General features: G+C 44.8%; 1 protein-coding gene across 2 annotated transcripts; it reads left to right on the top strand.

Annotated features, from left to right (window-relative positions):
* Positions 1 to 294: 294 nt before the first annotated feature.
* LOC113811070 (uncharacterized) lies at positions 295 to 12858 on the top strand. Of its 2 annotated transcripts, XR_011398944.1 has the most exons (7): positions 295 to 454; positions 1729 to 2061; positions 7958 to 8290; positions 8406 to 8666; positions 8780 to 9623; positions 9858 to 10797; positions 10846 to 12858. XR_011398944.1 is itself a non-coding variant. In XM_027362741.2 (6 exons), the coding sequence occupies exons 2-5, from the start codon at positions 1738 to 1740 to the stop codon at positions 9581 to 9583; spliced, it is 1722 nt and encodes a 573-aa protein (XP_027218542.2). In that variant the 5' UTR covers positions 295 to 454; positions 1729 to 1737; the 3' UTR covers positions 9584 to 9623; positions 9858 to 12858. The 2 variants fall into 2 exon arrangements, 1 of the variants encoding a protein (XP_027218542.2); XM_027362741.2 differs by having other exon boundaries at positions 9858 to 12858.
* The last annotated feature ends 2301 nt before the right edge of the window (positions 12859 to 15159 follow it).

Raw genomic sequence — 15159 nt, 5'->3', positions numbered from 1 at the left:
CAGACATCCAACCAATGAGCGTCGAGCAAGCTGAGGAGCACCGGAACTAGGAAAGTTGTGGGTACGTGTTTATTTATATATATAATAACAAATAAATAGATAAATTTCTTTATTATTACGAGTATATCTTGGGTAATTGCAAATATTTTACAAACAAATTCTGGTACAATAATGAAATAAATAAGACACTGATAGTTACCGTAATTAATAAGGGAAAAATAAAACATGGCAACTGAGGCTTCACGGGCACCAAGCCAGGAAAGAAAATGTAACGCAGTCTATGTTGTGACTTAACCAAGGTGGGAGTGTGCGTACTTCTCTCGTGCGATTTTGTGAGTGACACCGGAAAAGGAAAGAGAATTGATAGTGCCGAAGATTATACCAAGGATATATACACCCCTTTTTGGATACAGCAAGATGTACTTGTGAATTTTGTGATGTGTTTTCAAATTTGGTGAGTTATTTTTTATTATATTATTAATGTCCATGCAAATTGTTGTATATATATATTTCTTCATGTATATTAACCCCTAAAATTGTTTTGTAAATAGACATTTTATAATGATGTGTTCTTGTCTGCATTTTATGATCATATTATCATGATAGTTTTTCATGAATCAAATGAAACTCTGGTTGATAAGCGATGGGGTCAGAATGCGACGATAGGTCACCTGTTATCAGTTAACCATGTCTGACCTCTTATCTTTTATTTATGTGTGTGTGTGTCCGTGCGTGCGTGCATGTATCTATGTACAGTATGAATAGAGAGAAAGATATTCTGTGTGTTGTACATGTCATGTTGTATACCTTTTTTTAGCAAGTTAGGTTAGCCTTTGTTATTTTTCTTGGTGGTTTTAGTAATATACTTTAGATAACTACATCCCCCATTCTTATTACTATTAGAATTAGAATTTTTACCTGTTTAATTATTACCACTACTACACGCAAAGGATAAACTTCATTATTATTTTTACCATCATCACTCTTAAAATAAAACTTTTATAATTTTTTCAATTTTCGAACAGCTGATCTTATTTCCGTCAAATTGTTTGCCAGAAACCCCCCCTTAACCAGCCTGAGTTGCCAGCTCATATTTTTCCGTCCCCTTTAAACCCCTTCATGTCTTCCGTTGATGGATGGGTATGTTGATGAATACAGCATATCCGCGCAGCATATCTGGAGCATATTCTAGAGTGATGTATGGAAATTATACCTGCGGAAACCTAGTTTTGAGAGTGGATGTTTCCTTTTTGGGTTTTAGAAAGCGGGAAGTGTTTTCGTCACGTCTGAGGAGAGAATGGCAATATTCTTTGTTTTTTATTCTCATTTCTGCATTATTTACGATTTTTCTTATTTATCTATTTCGAAATTGTTAAAGAATTTCATACGTTATTTATTGCCATGCACCATAATTATTGCGTGTCACTATTGTCATGAATCATCTTTGTTCTCGGTACTGCGATCTTCAGATAAATTATCAGTACTACAATCAGCTTCATTGCCATCATTATCACTATCGGTACAATCTTTATTATATCATTTCACCGTTAATTCATCATCATCTTCACCTTTACCATCACAATCATCACACTTATCATATCATTACCATCATCATCATCATAATCACATTCACAATCATCACATTGTTGCCATATCATTATCATCACTATCACAATCACCCTCACCACAATCACCCTTCTAACCCCCCCCCCCCTCCTCCTCCCCCAGGTGCCAAAGATGCTGAAACACGTGACCTACCGCTCCACCTCGTCCTTGGGCCGCTCGCCCGCCGAACTCACCTGCCGGGGTTCGAGCGTGTGCCCGGACACCCTCAGCCTCAAGGGCGACCTCTCCCCCTCGTCGCCCGAGATGACACTCAAGGCCAAGGGCATGCTTTCGTCCCCCGACACGCTCTCCCTCAAGGACGCCTCCCTCTCCGACCTCAAGAGCTTCTCGCCGGACTCGATCAGCCTCCACTCGACCCTCAGCTTCTCCTCCTTGGCCATCGGGAGGCTGTCTTCGAGGTGCTCCTCCACCGCGTCGCTGAACGAGCCGCAGACGGTGAGTGTTGGAGGGTGGCCCGTTGGGATGGGGGGATATGTTGGGTTGGGTTATGTTGGTTGGTAGTAATAAGTGTTTCCTGGCGGTGATGTAAACACACACACACACACACACACACACACACACACACACACACACACACACACACACACACACACACACACACACACACACACACACACACACATACATACATACACACACACACACACACACACACACACACACACACACACACACACATATTCACACATCCATACATACGTACGTACACCCTCCATCCACACTCCACCCCTCCCCCCTCGACACAGACACACTCCAAAGCTACGGCTAATGACCACGCCCATGTAGTGAGCGGCATCACGCCCTCGCCCCAACAACATCATCACAAGCACTTGAGCGGCGCCGAAAAGTGCGCTCGGGAGATGACTGCGAGACATAAAAGAGAATTAAACGTGAGAGATAACTGGTTTAATGGGTTTGTTTATTTGATTTTTTTTCTCTCTTCTTTTCTCCTGTGTCTTCCTTTCGTTTCGCTTCGATTTGGATTTTTTTCTTTCTTTTCTCTTTCCCTTCGCTTCTCTCGTCTTCGTTTCTTTTTGTTCTCTGCTCTTCTCTCATTTTCGCTTTTCTCTGTCTGCTTTCTTTCGATCTTTCTCATTCTCTCTCTCTCTCTCTCTCGCTATTTATTTTTGCCTCTTTCTTTTCACTTTCTCTTCCTTTCTGTCTCAGAGATTGAGAGAGAGAGAGAGAGAGGGAGAGAGAGGGAGAGAGAGAGAGAGAGAGAGAGAGAGAGAGAGAGAGAGATAAAGAAAGAAAAACCGAGACACCCAGACAGAGAGACAGACACAGACAGAAAGAGAGAGAGAGGGGGAAGAGAAAGACAGGGGCGGGCTAATGAAACGGGGTCCGGTTCCCATTATTAAGCGGCAAACTTCCTGTTCTGTTGGGCGCCGTTTCCTTCCTGCCATACGCCTTCAGATCGCGTCGAGGGCGGTGTGCGCGTGTGTGTGTATGTAGGCCTGTGTATGTAGGCCGCCCTGAATGACGAAAAAAATGTCATATAATGTTTTTTTTTAATATTTGTATTCGTGTTTTATTTTGTGGTTTTGTAGGTATGATTTATTTTTTATGGTTTTTGTGTATGTAGGTCGTTTTTTTTATGTGGGATGAAAGGAGTGTGTACGTGTATGTTTTTTTGATGTGTGTTTTAAAGGGATTGGGATATATGTTGCATTTTTTTCACTTGCTTATGAAAGAAATATATATGTTTATGTTTGCGGTGTGGAGAATGATTCGTTATTATGAGTTTGGATATTTGAGTTTTGAATATTTTTTTACCGGAAGTTGAATCAAATGTTTTTATTATCGTTCTTATATATCAGCAATTCAGAATTGCTACGGTCATACCTTTTATTTATATACATGTCTGTCCCATGACCACGATGTAAAAAAAAGAACAAAAAAACATGCAATAAGAGACAGAGAAAAAAATATATAGGAGTAGACCCATATTTCTGACACGACACGACGCAGTAGGCCGCCACTCCCCCTCCCCCTCGTCCCCCAACCAGCCACCCACGAGCCTAAAGTAAAGCTCGCTGGATGGTACGACACCCATTAAACTTTCCCCATAAAAAAAATATGCCGATAACCCATTAACTCTGAAAACTGGGTAGGTTGGTGTTTTATTTTTTTCCAATATAAGTAATGGGGATTGTTGTTATTAATATTTTTGCTTTTGTTCCGTTGCGTTTGGTATTCTCATTCGCCGTGGTAAAAAAATCGAATCGAGGTGATTTGGTTCCGGAAATAAGAAATAGATTAAATATTAATTTTCCCCCTTATACGAACAATAGAAATTACATTAGATTCTGTCCCCATTTCAACCCCTTCATCCTGTCTCCCCGAAAGAGAGGAAGAGAGAACGAAAAAAAAGAAATGAAACAAACGCCGAACGCGGAGGTGCGTGCGTCCCTCCCTGCGTTCGAGGGGTAACGCCTATAAAATGTCTTTTTCTTCACGATCAACATTGAGTGATGAGGAGAAATTAGTCTTAATTGATGTTTTAGTTCAGCATTTCCAGGTCGTTTCATTTCTTATAAAATGTTGACGATAAATAACCCGCAGAGGAAAATCGAAAATCCACAAATGTTTTGCAAACAAGTAAGGAAAGGAAATTCGCGGTTGTCCCAGCAGGGGATACGGACTTACCCCGTTCTGCTTGAAGTGTGGTCTGTCCGTCAGCCTTTGTAATGGATGACATGTTATTTCCCGCTTTCATATACGCATCGGGTTATATTTTTTTTGTCCCTTTGGAACCTTCGAAATCGAGGGAACAATGAAGCACTTTGGCGTACTTATTTACCGGCAAATTTTCACACAATTCGAACGCTCCACGAGTTTTCCTTTTTTTCCCTTTCTTTCTCTTTAAAGGAAGGGATGAATACGAGGATTTTGCGATACGTGAAAGTTGTTTCTTCCCTTTTTTTCGTATTTGATTTTCCCATGGCTTTCGTTCACGCTGCGTAGATAAACAAAATAGATAAAGAAAGAGCGCTTTTTATTTTTTTATTTCAAATCCGAACGATCGTGTAATTAAGTTGCAGCTTTCTATACAAGTTTTTTTCTCTTCCTTTTTCTCTTATTTCCTTCCCGCGATATTTACCACGACGCACACTTGCATTGTTCCGACCCCCTTCCCACATCTTAAGTAAACGGATACATTAGGAAAGTGTAAAAAGAAAATTCGTTAAAAAAAAATCTGTCACACAGGCGCCAACCCACCCGCGACCTCCATGCCCCGGGTCCTAAAGGCGTTCCTGCTATGAGAAAAAGCAAGAAAGTCTTCCCTATTGTTTTCACGGCCCCATAATCACAAGCGAAGACAACGCAGGTGTGGTTTGAACTTGGCATTAACTCGGCGGGTAATCGGGTTAGGAATGGAGGAATGGACGTGCGCGCGTGTGTGGATATTGCCGTGTGGATATTTGGGGATGGATGTGGATGTCTTGCGAACGGGATGTTTCGGAGGTGAGGTTAGGGGTGGTGGTGGGGGGGGGGCTGTGTGTGTATATATGCAGTGTGGATATTTGGGGATGGATGTGGGTGTCTTGCGAATTGGATGTTTCGGGGTGAGGGTAGGGGCAGGGTTGAGTGTGTGTGTGGATATATGCAGTGTGGATATTTTGGGATGTTTCGGGGGGTGAGTGTAGGGGCAGGGGGGTCGTGTGTGTGTGTTTTTGTGTTTGAGTATGGGTTTCTGCGTATATGTGTGTGTGTGTGTGTTTGAGTATGTGTCTTCTGCGTACGTGTTTGCGTGTGCGTGCGTGGGTATGCGTGTGCGCGTACGTGTGCGTGGGTCGTCGTCCTATCGGTTCGAGAGGGGGGGTGGAGGTGGGGGTGGGGTGGGGGTCTGGGCCCGGAATGGAATGTGTCGTGATGCGCTGGCGAGGTTGTCGGTAAATCTTTTCGGCGAGAGGAAGTGGGAGGTTCCCCTTGCCGCGTCCGTGCTAAGGACCGACGCCATAACGCTGCATGACGAAGGAGGAACACGGGGAGGAGTGAATAGATTTTATTTTTTTTTTCTTCTTTTTTTGGCTATTGTTTCACTGTGCATATCTATTTTCGTCGTATATTCATGCACAGAACAACAACAACAACAACAACATCAACAGAAATGAAGGAATATGATGATAAGAATTCTCATAGCATTGTTTTTTTTTTCTATTTTTGTTTTCGTTAATTGCATTTCCGTCTCAATGCTCCAATTTACCATTTCAATTCACATCTCATTAACGTTCAATTGCACTTCCTCATCAGAGCTTCAATTTACTCTTGCGATTTACACTTAATTAACCTTTATTTGCACTTCCTCATTAATACTCTAGATGACCATTTCGACATATATTAGACTGGCGTGCGAAGGCGTATCCTACAGAAGGATTTTAGCAGCGAAAACTGTGCTCTAAACCTTAATTGTGCTCTATAATTTATCAGGGCTCTAAAATTTAACTGTGCTCTAAGGCTTGACTGTGCTCTGTAGCTTGAATGTGCTCTAAAATTTATCAGAGCTTTCAATTTTAACTGTGTTCTAAGACTTAACTCCACTCTGTGAACTGTGAATCGAAAGCTTGAGTGTGCTCTAAAACTCATCTATACTCTAAAACTTGACTGTCTTCTAGAACTTGACTGTGCTCTAAAACCTAACTGTCCTCTTTGCCTTGCTCTAAAGCTTGAATTTTGTTCCCAGACTTACCTTTGTGTTCTAAAGCTTGAACGTGCTCTGAAACTTGCCTTGTCCTTGGCGAAAACGGATCCCTCAAGTGTAAAGTCCCAAGGGCTTGTGTGAAATGATAATGATTTCTTCAAGTCATTCGCCGAGACCGTTAAAGACAAGGCATATTAGAAGGGCAGGTAGCGAAGGGGGTGAGAGAGGGAGGGGGAGGGGGAGGGGGAAGAGGGAGAGATGGGGGGAGGGAGAGATGGAAGACAGAGGGAGGGGAGGGAGAGGAAGAGGGAGAAATGGAAGAGAGGGAGGGAGAAGGAGAGGAAGAGATGGGGGAGAGAGAGGGGGAGGTGCAAGTGAGAGAGAGGGGGAGAGGGGGAGGTAGAGATAGGGGAGAGAGAGAGGGGGTGGGGGGAGCGAGGGAGAAGCCCGGAGCGACGGTGGAGAAAGAAAATAGCAGGTAGTTTGGTATGAAAGGAAGAGAGAGAGAGAAAAAAGTATGATATATCCTCTTACAAAAGGGGGAATTAATCGTCCGAATCGTATGATGAAGAAGGGGGAAAGGAACGAAAGAAAAAGAGCGAGAGAAAGAAGGAAAGAATACCTGGGATAGATAGGAGAGGAATATTCTCTTTCTTCTCCGGGCGCAGTAGAGGTGCACCGCCTTAATTGACTCCCCCCCCCCCCGAGGCCACCCCTACCACGCCTCTTCTCCTTCCCTTTCTCCTTCTCTTTTTCTCCCTCCTCCTCTTTTTCTCCCTACTCCTCTTTCTCCTTCTATTTTACTCCCTCCTTCTCCTCCTCCACATTTTATTTTATTTTACTCCTTCTCCTTCTCTTTTGTCTCCCTCCTCCTCTTTCTCCATCTCTTCATTCTCCCTACTCCTCTACCTCCTTATCTTCTCCTTCTTATTTTCTTCTCCTCTTTCTCCCTCCTCCTCCTCCTTCTTCTCTTCATCCGTCCTCCTCTATCTCCTTATCTTCATATTTTCTTCTCTTTCTCCTTCTCCTCCACCCTTCCCACCCCCCAAACTCACACCAAATACCCAGTCCCCATCTACCCCTCCCCCCCCTCCGTAATACCCCGACCAAATACCCTCTCCACCCCAGCCCAGCCCCTTCCCCGGCCTCGATGCCCAGAAGCCATGCCCCGAGCCGCGTGACCTCCGACCCCCCCGTAACCCCCCCGCTCGACCTCGACTTTTTTGTCACGTGACCCGACATTCTTGACTCGACCCCGAGCCCACCCGCGGCTACTGGGGCACAGCCTGGCAGAGCATGACACTGTAGAGTAAGGGCTTTTGTTGAATCTACTCGCTGTTCCTCTCCCCCTTTGTGCGCTTTTGTCGGCGTGATCAGCTGATTGATATCTCGTCGCTAAGTGGTGCTGCGATGGTGCTGTTGTTGTTTTTATTGTCGTCATTTTTATTGTCTTTTGTTTTTGATTGTCGGTACGGTATTCTCGCGTTCTTGTTCTCTTTTGTGTGGGTGTCAGCACCGTGGTATTTGTTGATAGGTAGACGGTATCATTGGATTCGTTTTTATGTTTATGTATATTGATCTGTTATTCTTGATAGATTCGCCTTCATGCAATCTGTTTCCTCTCGCTTGATATTAATGAATACTAGATACAATGGCTAACGTCTCGCCCCTTCTCTCCCTCCGCAGACGCCCGTGAAGGTCTACCTGCGGTCTCTGCGTCCTGACATCGAGTACAAGACCGTCAGCCTGTCGTCCTCCACAACGTGCCGTCAGCTGATCCTCATGCTCCTGGCCAAGTTCCGTCTGCGACACCGCGACCCCAACCTGTTCTACGTGACGATGGAGGTCGTGGTTCGAGGCCCAGGGGGCGGTGCTCCCGCTCGACGACTCCTGGTGCTGGACGACCACGCGTGTCCGGCGGAGCTGCAGCAGTGTCGCCCGCGCGGGGAGGCTCGCTTCAGCGTGGGCGTGCGGCGCGGCGGGCTGCTGCGCGTGCACGACTCCATCCTCATGCCCGGGGTGAGTGCCGCCTCTGGCTTGCAGGAGGAATTCAGTCCTTTGAAAATTGGAATTTTGTTTCTTAGTCCAGTGGCACAAGAAGGTTTATTTATGCTTTTCTCCTTCCCGTTTCCAGTCGCAGTACAAGTCGCTGCTGGTGTCGTACCGCACGACGGCGGAGGAGCTGGTGCAGCTGCTCCTCAACTGCTACAGCAGCAAGGAGAACCCCAAGAACTACGCGGTGCACGAGGTCAACAAGAACCCGTACACCGACCGGCCGCTCGAGGCCGACGAGTTCCCGCTGCTGGTGCAGAGCGAGTGGCCGCGGGCCTCCCGCCACAACTACGCCTTCGTCCTGCGCAGAAACGTCTCATACACTCTCAGCCTGAAGTCAAGAGTAAGTTCAAGCAGAAAGCAATAAACAATCGGTGCTTGTTGATGCTGGTGCGGTAGAGCTCTGCGAGTGAATAGTTTCCGTTGTTCTAATCGTGTTTTTCTTGTTCGCCGCAGGTCTCGTGGAGAAGGAGCCTGGACCAGTCGAGCACGGACACCGAGTCCGAGCACGAGGACCACAATACCACCATCGGCAGCCTCATCTCCACCTCCAGCGTCTCCTCCGCCCTCAGCATCTCGTCCAGCGGCAGCGACTCCTCCGATGGCTCCTCGTCGGGGGTGTCTTCCATGGCGTCCCCGAACATGTCCCTTGCGTCCCTGAAGACCTCTCTCCCCGTCACGACGCCCGCGCCATCCGCCACGTCTTCTCCAGCCGCGACCCCGGCGTCGTCCGCGAAGCCGTCGCCCGCCGTGTCCCCGGCGTCGTCCCCCGCCAAGAGTGCGAGTTCCGGCGACGCCAAAGCGCCCGCTGACAACGCGTCCAAACCCCAGATAACAACGACCACGACGACGATAACGACGACGACCCAAGCGTCGAAGCCGCCCGTGCCGTCCCCGCAGGGGCCCTCCGCGGCAGGAGACAAGCCCGCGGCCCCGAAGCCCGTCCCGAGGACCATCCTCAACATCATCACCGTGACGGGCAAGATCGTCTCGACGCCGCAGACGAAGGGGCAGCCCGCGCCCCCCGCCGGCCGGGGCGAAAGCAGCAGCCTCCCGAAACCCATCATTATCTCGACGACGCTCGCGCCTTCGCCCTCAGCCCCGCCCTCCCCCCCTCCCTCGGCCCCCCCAGCGAAGGCGATCTCGTCGTCGTCGTCCTCTCTGGCGACGCTGGTCAGCAGCTCTCAGCCCGAGGAGCCGCCGCTGCCCAAGAGAAGGTCGTCCTGCTGTCCGAATTACGAGAACTGCTTCTACATCTGAGCGCCGCCTCTCGCCAATAATGCCCCATGCCAAAGATTTGGTGAGTTTAGCCAATCGTTTATCTCTCACGTCCTCTTCCTTTCTCTCTCCTTCCACCTCATCCTCTTTCTCTCCTTCCACCTCATCCTCTCTCTCTTATTCCACCTCCTTCTCTTCCTCCTCCCCCTCCTCTGATATGATATAACATTCTTACCATCAATTCCAGCAATGAAATATAGAAATTCCTTCTAAAAATACACAGGTGAATAACTTTTTCGTTTCTTCTCCATTCCAGATGCTCAGAGCGACGGCTGTCCTCGTGTTGATACCAGTGGAGAGGAGTCAACCCCACGACTCTTATATACAAACACATATATATATATATATATATTTCTCGAAAATACAAAATCAGAAAATTGTATTCCGAGAGAAGAGAAAAGCTAATTAAGTTTAAGGTCCCCCTTTTTCGTGCGTGAAGGCAAGGAAGGTGTCGTGAAGGCGGAAGATTATTGCTTTTCCAGTGACTCGATGGAGGAGGTCCCTTGGTTCGTGCCTTCGGTGCTGCCAGAGGTCACGTGAAAGGGGCGAGTGCGACGCGTAGTAATAAAAATAATTATCATGGTTCATTCTCTCTCTCTCTGTCTCTTTCTTTCTTTCGCTCTCTCTTTCTCTCTTTCTTTCTTTCTTTCTTTCTTTCTTTCTTTCTTTCTTTCTTTCTTTCTCTATTTCTCTATTTCTCTATTTCTCTATTTCTCTCTCTCTCTCTCTCTCTCTCTCTCTCTCTCTCTCTCTCTCTCTCTCTCTCTCTCTCTCTCTCTCACTCTCACTCACTCTCTCTCTCTCTCTCTCTCTCTCTCTCTCTCTCTCTCTCTCTCTCTCTCTCTCCATTTCTTTCATTTTCTCCTGTATCACCAAACTTCCCCTTGTAAGAATTGCCGAGGAACAGTGGCGTGAAAAGATCACGGACATCCGCTCTTGAAAAAAACGAAAGAAATACGCGTCGATTCTTTGTTTATATACTGTCTCTTTTTTCGCCCCATCTTTCTATCTACCTTCCTGTCTTTCTTTCGTTATCGCTATTCATCATTATCGTTTAAAGTGTGTCACAAGCTTTCTTTACGCCTCTTTCCGCGTGGCTCAGTTTTCTCGCTCTTTCCGTGTCTCGCCGACGTCGGAAGAGAAGAGAATAGGAGGAAGAGGAGAAGGAAAAGGAGGAAGAGAAGGAAAAGAAAAAGGTGGAAGAGGAGGAGAAGAAAAAGGAGGAAGAGGGGGAAAAGAAAAAGGTGGAAGAGGAGGAGAAGGAAAAGGAGAAAGAGGAGAAGGAAAAAGGAGGAAGAGGAGGAGAAGGAAAAGGAGGAAGAGGAGACAAGAAAGCGATCGCGGTGCGTGCGAAACTCCAGGTCTTCTTCCTCCTCTTGTGTTGGGTCTTTGTTGTGAACTGAGCTTGATATCGTCGGCAAGTTGGTGAGCTTTTGTTACAATGAGTGTTGGGTCGGGGGGGGGGGGGGTACGGTTGTGTAGGTCGGGAAGTGAGTTTGTGTGTTTGTATGTGGATAGATGGATGAGTGGACGGGTGGAAGAGTGGATGGACGGACAGATGAGTGGGTGGATGGATAGATGGATGTATACTTATATATAACTTCCCGTGTTGCTATTCTGTTTAATCTGTGTATACTCTCTTCTCTTTCTTTCATTTCATATTTTATCATCTCGTATCGCGTCATACATTATTTTTTTGACAGTTTCCGCTCTTTTTGGAGGAAACTCAGAGAAGGAGATTAAAACGAAGGTCCATTTTGACCGCAGAGAAGGAATTGTATAGTACATTTTAGCGACCAAATATGCTCTTTTTTCCCTCCCGAGACCTGTTACTTATAAACTTAAGACTTGATAGTATACTCCTGATTTCTATGATAGTCAGCTTCTAAGTCATTCTTATAAAAAAAAGAATATTAATATTTTTAGGATGAACACAAATCGCTTTGATAGTACAAATGGAGAAAGAAAGAAAGAAAAATAGAAATAAATCACAAATTAGTCTCCGATGGAAAGCCAAAATAAATACAAAATCTTACGCGTTGGAAATACGAAAGTAGGAAAGACAGAGCCTCTTTTTTATCCGATAAGACGGTAGATAACGTGGAGGGGGAGGGGCGAGGGGGGGGAGAGGAGGGGAAAGGGTTCCTTTTGCCCCCTTCATCAAAGGGATCCTCTGTAGGGGCGGGATAATAACAGGATTCATGAGGCTACCCGTTTTGAAGGAGGTCGAGGATCACACACATGCGCACGTACACACGCACATACACGTACACACGCACACAGACACGTACACACACACATACACGTACACACGCACACAGACACATACACTTATACACTCACGCACACACACGGTAAGAAGAGAGTGGTGTGAGGGGGGGGGGGGTAGTGAGATGAAGGAACCCCACTCAAATCGCATCCAACTTCTGCATTGGTGGCTCGGTGTCGGATTATATATTTTTTTCTTTCTTTTTTTTTTTTCTTTTTTCTTTTTTTGATAAATTGGCAGGTATGAAAGCCTTGCGTTGTGGGGAGTCATTGGTTCAAGTATTTTAATTGGATTAGAAGAGATATGTGAAGAAAATGAAATTTTTCGTTTGTTGCTTTTCGACTGTAGGTTCTTTCTTGACATAATTTCGGATAAAAAAGGAAATATAACGTTATATGAACATGGTGTGCAGTGTATTCGTTATATTCGTTATAATTATACTCTATTTATCCCGCTTTCGTATTCCAAACGCGTTCTAAAAAGTAAAGGAAGTCATATTGTAAGAGGCATTAACGAACGCTAAACAGGGCTATACGTGAGGCATTAAATTACTCATAGGCATTTTTTTCGTTTGTATTTCTCGAAATGAAAAGAAAAATTGATACAAAAGAATAAATAATTCAAGTTTGTATCACCACGAAAAAAAAATGATTTTTATAACGACGAAATAATAATCCAAAGGTGCAAAGGAGATGGATTTTTTGTTTGTTTCTTTGTTTTTAGTAATTTGTAAACTTTTGAAACGGACCATTTTGTAATCGTTTGTGCTTTGTGTTTGACCTTTCAACTGTATGCATGTTTTTTTAATACTTACATATGTTATTTATGTTGGTTCTAGTGAGTATTACTACTACATGTTTTCTCTATGTTGTTTAATCTTTTGTAATTATGTAAATATGGTGTACATACAAGAAAAAATCAACAAGTGTTAAAGATTTTACATATATTTATGTCTCTACTGAAGCAAATATATTATTAATAAACTATTTATATTGGTTTCCATTATCCTATTCATCTTCATCTGAATCCATTTATAAAGAATGTGATCTGAATATTAAAAATACCTGTGATTGACCTACGAGATTAAGAGAGTTTAGAGAAATATTTTAGTTTTTGGCGTTATTTTTCTTTTAACGTGGTGTGAAAATATGAAAATGAAAAGAAAATCACACACACACACACACACACACACACACACACACACACACACACACACACACACACACACACACACATATATATATATATATATATATATATATATATATATATATATATATATATATATATATATATATATATATATATATATATATATATATATATCCATACTTTTGTCTAGGCCTACTTATATATCCAAATCCATCAGTTTCATTTTTTGCTAGCCTCCTAATCTATAAATATCTCCCTCCCTACGAGAGAATTAAGAAAGACAAAAGAAAAAAAAACAGCAACATAATTTATATACTTAATTAGCCCGACCGTCAACAGCGTAGGAAACCCTATAAGAAGTGACCCATTAAACGAAAGCTTTTAGGCCTAATGAGCCTACCTCAGGAGAAAAAAAATAAGCAGGTATTTGAATAATGATAAGATGAGCAATATTCAAGGACAGTCTGGAATGTTCTGAGCTCGTATCCCCCAGCAACTGGCATGGCTCACAACTCGGCCGGATGGCGACGGGATGGCGGCCACGACCCCGGTAGAAAACGGAAGGGGAGGAAGGGCGGTGGAGGGAATGGAAAGGAGGGGGGAGGAGGGAGGGAAGACGAATTGGATGGGTGGACGGAAGGGGAGATGGGAGATGGAGGGTGGTAGGGATGGAAAGGAGGGGGGAGGAGGGAGGGAAGGGGAGGTGGAGGGTGGAGGGAAAGGAACGGAGGGAGGAGGAGGGAGGGAAGGGGAGACGGAGGGTGGAGGGAATGGAAAGAAGGGAGGAAGAGGGAGCGAAGGGGAGGTGGATAGGTGGAGGGTATGGAAAGGAGGGCGGTGGAGGGGATGGGAAGAGGATGGGGGAAGGGGAGGTTGATGGATGGAGGGAATAGAAAGGGGGGGAGAGGGGAGGTAGAGGGGGGAGGGAATGGAACGGAGGGGGGAGGAGGGAGGGAAGGGGAGGAAGGGCGGTGGAGGGAATGGAAAGGAGGGGGGAGGAGGGAGGGAAGAAGAGGTGGATGGGTGGAGGGAATGGAAAGAAGGGGGTAGGAGGGAGGAAAGGGGAAGTGGAGGGGAGGCGGATGGGTGGAGGGAATGGAAAGGAGGGCGATGGAGGGAATGGAAAGATGGGAGGAGGGTGGAGGGAATGGAAAGGAGGGGGGAGGAGGGAGGGAAGGGGAGGTGGATTGGTAGAGGAAATGGAAAGGATGGAAAGGAGGAAGGGGGAGATGGAGGGTGGAAGGAATGGTGGAAGGAGAGGAGGGAAAGAGGAAGAGAAAAAGATAAGAAGGAAGGGAAGGAGGAATATAAGAACAGGAACGGTAACGGAGGACAAGAAGAAGTAAAAGGATAAAGACAGAAACACCAAAGCAGAGAAAAAGAAAAATGGAAAACAAACAAACGAAAGGATGAATAAAAACGAAAAGAGAAGAGAAGAAAGAAAAGACAAATAGCCGAAATGAATAAAAAAATCAGAATTAGGAGATGAATAGGACGTCTTTCCACCAGTGTCAGGATATGACTGTCGCTGTCAGAGGAAATGTGCAACGTCTGAGTAAAAATGGCATCCGACAAGAGAGAAGAGAGAGAGAAGAGGAGATATGAGAAAAGTAGAGAAGAGGACAGACAAAAGAAAAAAATCAGCAGGTATAATAAAATAATAATAAAAAAATAAATGGCACCCGACAAGAGAGAAGAGAGAGAGAAGAGGAGATATGAGAAAAGTAGAGAAGAGGACAGACAAAAGAAAAAATCAGCAGGTATAATAAAATCATAATAAAAAATAAATGGCACCCGACAAGAGAGAAGAGAGAGAGAGAAGAGGAGATATGAGAAAAGTAGAGAAGAGGACAGACAAAAGAAAAAATCAGCAGGTATAATAGAATAATAATAAAAAATAAATGGCATCCGACAAGAGAGAAGAGAGAGCGAAGAGGAGATATGAGAAAAGTAGAGAAGAGGACAGACAAAAGAAAAAATCAGCAGGTATAATAAAATAATAATAAAAAATAAATGGCAACCGACAAGAGAGAAGAGAGAGAAGAGGAGATATGAGAAAAATAGAGAAGAGGACAGACAAAAGAAGAAATATGCAGGTATAATAAAATCATAATAAAAAATAAATGGCACCCGACAA

This window comes from Penaeus vannamei, chromosome 12, assembly GCF_042767895.1.
Source record: "Penaeus vannamei isolate JL-2024 chromosome 12, ASM4276789v1, whole genome shotgun sequence".
Lineage (NCBI taxonomy): Eukaryota > Metazoa > Arthropoda > Malacostraca > Decapoda > Penaeidae > Penaeus > Penaeus vannamei.
Note: the sequence above shows the minus strand (reverse complement) of the source record. Positions and strands in the feature narration are given on the sequence as shown.

Bases quoted from the DNA above. Each gene is read 5' to 3' on its own strand.
- LOC113811070 (XM_027362741.2), top strand. From the start codon at position 1,738: ATGCTGAAACACGTGACCTACCGCTCCACCTCGTCCTTGGGCCGCTCG. The intron at 8,291-8,405 runs GTGAGTGCCGCC...TCCCGTTTCCAG, and splicing joins ACTCCATCCTCATGCCCGGG to TCGCAGTACAAGTCGCTGCT. The intron at 8,667-8,779 runs GTAAGTTCAAGC...TGTTCGCCGCAG, and splicing joins CTCTCAGCCTGAAGTCAAGA to GTCTCGTGGAGAAGGAGCCT.